The sequence below is a fragment of the Ailuropoda melanoleuca genome, unplaced genomic scaffold, assembly GCF_002007445.2.
Source record: "Ailuropoda melanoleuca isolate Jingjing unplaced genomic scaffold, ASM200744v2 unplaced-scaffold5933, whole genome shotgun sequence".
Lineage (NCBI taxonomy): Eukaryota > Metazoa > Chordata > Mammalia > Carnivora > Ursidae > Ailuropoda > Ailuropoda melanoleuca.
The window spans coordinates 1-3,100 of record NW_023233092.1 but is presented as its reverse complement, the minus strand read 5'-3'; the positions used below and the strand labels follow the sequence as shown (position 1 = coordinate 3,100).

The 3,100-nt window shown below is 38.5% G+C and overlaps 1 protein-coding gene across 1 annotated transcript; it reads left to right on the top strand.

The window, feature by feature from the left end:
• Positions 1-1,195: 1,195 nt before the first annotated feature.
• PLEKHB2 (pleckstrin homology domain containing B2) lies at positions 1,196-2,858 on the top strand (the record flags this gene model as incomplete). Its single annotated transcript, XM_034652400.1, has 2 exons — positions 1,196-1,389; positions 2,704-2,858. Coding segments are annotated over 2 exons (301 nt in total), but the record flags the coding sequence as incomplete, so codon positions are not given.
• Between the last annotated feature and the right edge of the window lie 242 nt (positions 2,859-3,100).

Genomic DNA, 3,100 nt, shown 5'->3' with positions numbered 1-3,100 from the left:
AATATTAGATGTTTCATTAGCTTAAAATGAAGGATTTATTTATTTATTAATTTATTTATTGGTTTTTAAAAATTTTTTTGCGTATAGTTGACAAAATGTTGCGTTAGTTTCAGATGTACAACTCTGTTATGCTTTGCTCACCACAAGCGTAGCTGCCATCTGTTTCCATACAACACTATTACGATATCATTGACTGTATTCTTATGCAGTGCCTTTTATTCCCATGACTTATTCATTTCATAACTGGAAGCCTCTATCTCCAACTACCCTTACCCTGTTTTGCCCATCCCTCCCACGCCCTCCCGTCTGGCAACCTTTTATGTGTCTGTTTTTGCTTTTAATGTTTGTTTATTCATTTTTTTTTCTTTTTAGATTCCACATGAGTGGAATCATATGGTATTTGTCTTTCTCAGTCTGATTTATTTCACTTAGCATAATACCTTCTAAGTCCATCCATGTCATCACAAATGGCACAATTGCATCCTTTTTTATGACTACATAATATTGTATATAAATATCACATCTTCCTTATCCATTTGTCTATTGATGGACACTTAGCAACTTAGGTTGCTTCCATATCTTGGTTATTGTAAATAATGCTGCATTAAACATGGTGCCTGTATGTTTTTGAATTAGTGTTTTTGTTTTCTTTGGGTAAGTAGTAGTGGAATTATTAGACCATATGGTGTTTCTATTTTTAATTTTTTGGGGAACAACCATACTGTTTTCCACAGCGGCTGACCAGTTTACATTCCCACCAACATGAGAGTTCGTTTTCTCTGCGTCCTCATCAACACTTGTCATCAAAATCAAGGTCTTACAGAACTTTNTATCAAAATCAAGGTCTTACGGAACTTTAAAAAAAAAATTGGGACTATTAAGTTACAGCATTCTTAGTATCTTTAGTGTAAGCGGCATGTAGCCTGGTACAAGCATGGGTGTTTGTGCCATTGGAATCTGCTTTCGTCTCCATTTTGATGTAGTGCTCTGGGCAACAGTATGCATGTATACTTATGGGGCCCGAGGAAAGCTTCCTTTGTTTCAATTACCTGTGAACTAAACGATAAAGTCCTTGCTTTTTTGGCTCAAAACCAACGTTTTCATTTTTTTCAGGTACTATTTTGAAGCGTTGGAAGAAGAATTGGCTTGACTTGTGNTTCCTTTGTTTCAATTACCTGTGAACTAAAGGATAAAGTCCTTGCTTTTTTGGCTCAAAACCAACGTTTTCATTTTTTTCAGGTACTATTTTGAAGCGTTGGAAGAATTGGCTTGACCTGTGGTCAGATGGTCACCTGATCTATTACGATGATCAGACTCGGCAGAGTGTTGAGGATAAGGTCCATATGCCAGTGGACTGCATCAATATCCGTACCGGGCATGAGTGTCGGGGTACGTGAGTCTGGCTCTGTCCTCTACCCTTCCCCATTCTCGGTGGGAGTTGAATTATCTTCCTTACTCATTTTGCCTTCATTGACAGACCAAAGAAGGGTTTTATCTTTCATCAAAGAAGGGAGGTAACCACAGTGGGCACCCATACACTTGGATCATGAATCATATGGTTGGGGCAGATTAATTTTCTCATCTAAATCAGCCCCAGCAGTCCACATTCCTTGCTCTGTCGTGGAGAAAGTTGTGTAGAACAACCAGAGTGCTGGGATACCCAAGAAAGAGGGAACCACCCTAGGTAGTATAGGCTTTGTTACTCAGAAACAGGCACCTTATTGATGATACCACCAGTCAGTTACTTAAAAATCCATGATGCCTTGATTTCTTCGAGTTATTCCTTATCTTCATTTTAAAGGAATAGATTTTTAATAAGTATAGACTTCTCTATTTCTAATTAAGTATATGTAGACTTCCCTGTTTATTAGCTCTGTTTCTATTTGGAATAAAGAGTCTGTTTTAGTAAATATTGATGTTTGAAATGTCCTGCTTCTATATAATAGTTTCCAAATTAAAGGGTTACAAATGGCATATCTGCTTGTAGTAACCATTGTTGTCGTATCATCTTGCCCCTGCGTGTTCTTGAAACACAAGTGTCCATGGACTAGCTTTCGAAATATCTACCTAAAGCAGGCTCGGATGTGGTAGACCTTATTTCTTGGTACGCAGAGCTACTTTAAAAGTATGATTTTCACTTTTAAAGCAGTGATCCAGTTTAATATTTCCTGTGAATAAAAGCCATAAGTATTCTGTTATCTGATGCTCAGTAATGCTTTTCAGTGTTTGGGGCTTATTCTTCTAATATCTGGGCTGTTCTATACATCTCTGTATATGGATTGCCCTCTAGAAGGGGCCTGCTTGTTCTTCCTGCAGGAAGTTTGTTTGTTTAAAGTTTTTATTTATTCATTTATTTATTTGAGAGGGAGGGAGATAGTGCATGAGTGGGGGGGAGGGCAGGGAGAAGCAGACTCCCCACTGAGCAGGGAGCCTGATGGGGGCTCCATCCCAGGACCCTGAGAACATGACCCAAGCTGCAGACAGACACTTAACTGACTGAGCCACCCAGGTGCCCCTGCTGCAGAAAGTTTAAATGGAACAGAGTTGTGATTTATGTGCTTGGTTCTGTAGAGCAGGACAAAGATGTTTTGTTATTGAAATGTTCTGAAATACTGGTCCTTTGCTTATCTGAGCTGTGAGGTAAGAATGAGTCCTTAAAAAAAATATATATAAATATTCCATTATTCTACTTATTTTTCACAGATATTCAGCCTCCAGATGGGAAGCCAAAAGACTGTATGCTACAGATTGTTTGCCGAGATGGGAAAACTGTCAGTCTTTCTGCAGAAAGCACAGATGATTGTTTGTAAGTTTTGGGTTTTTATGTGTTTAATTTAAAAAGTGTTGTGTTTTAATTTCCAGTTATCAGGAAGGGAAAAGAATGAGAATGGAGTTTTCCTTCAGGCAGCAGAATAAGTGACTCCAGAGGATGTGTGAAACAAATATAGCAGGGCCTTATTCCGTGCCTAATAACCCTTGTCCTAGTTTCTGTTTCTCCAGAGCTGTGGAGGTGAGATCCCATTATAGTTGGAGTGACAAAGTATTAGTATATCGCCACTTTGCACTCTTTTTCATTACTAGACGTACACTGGGTAATGGG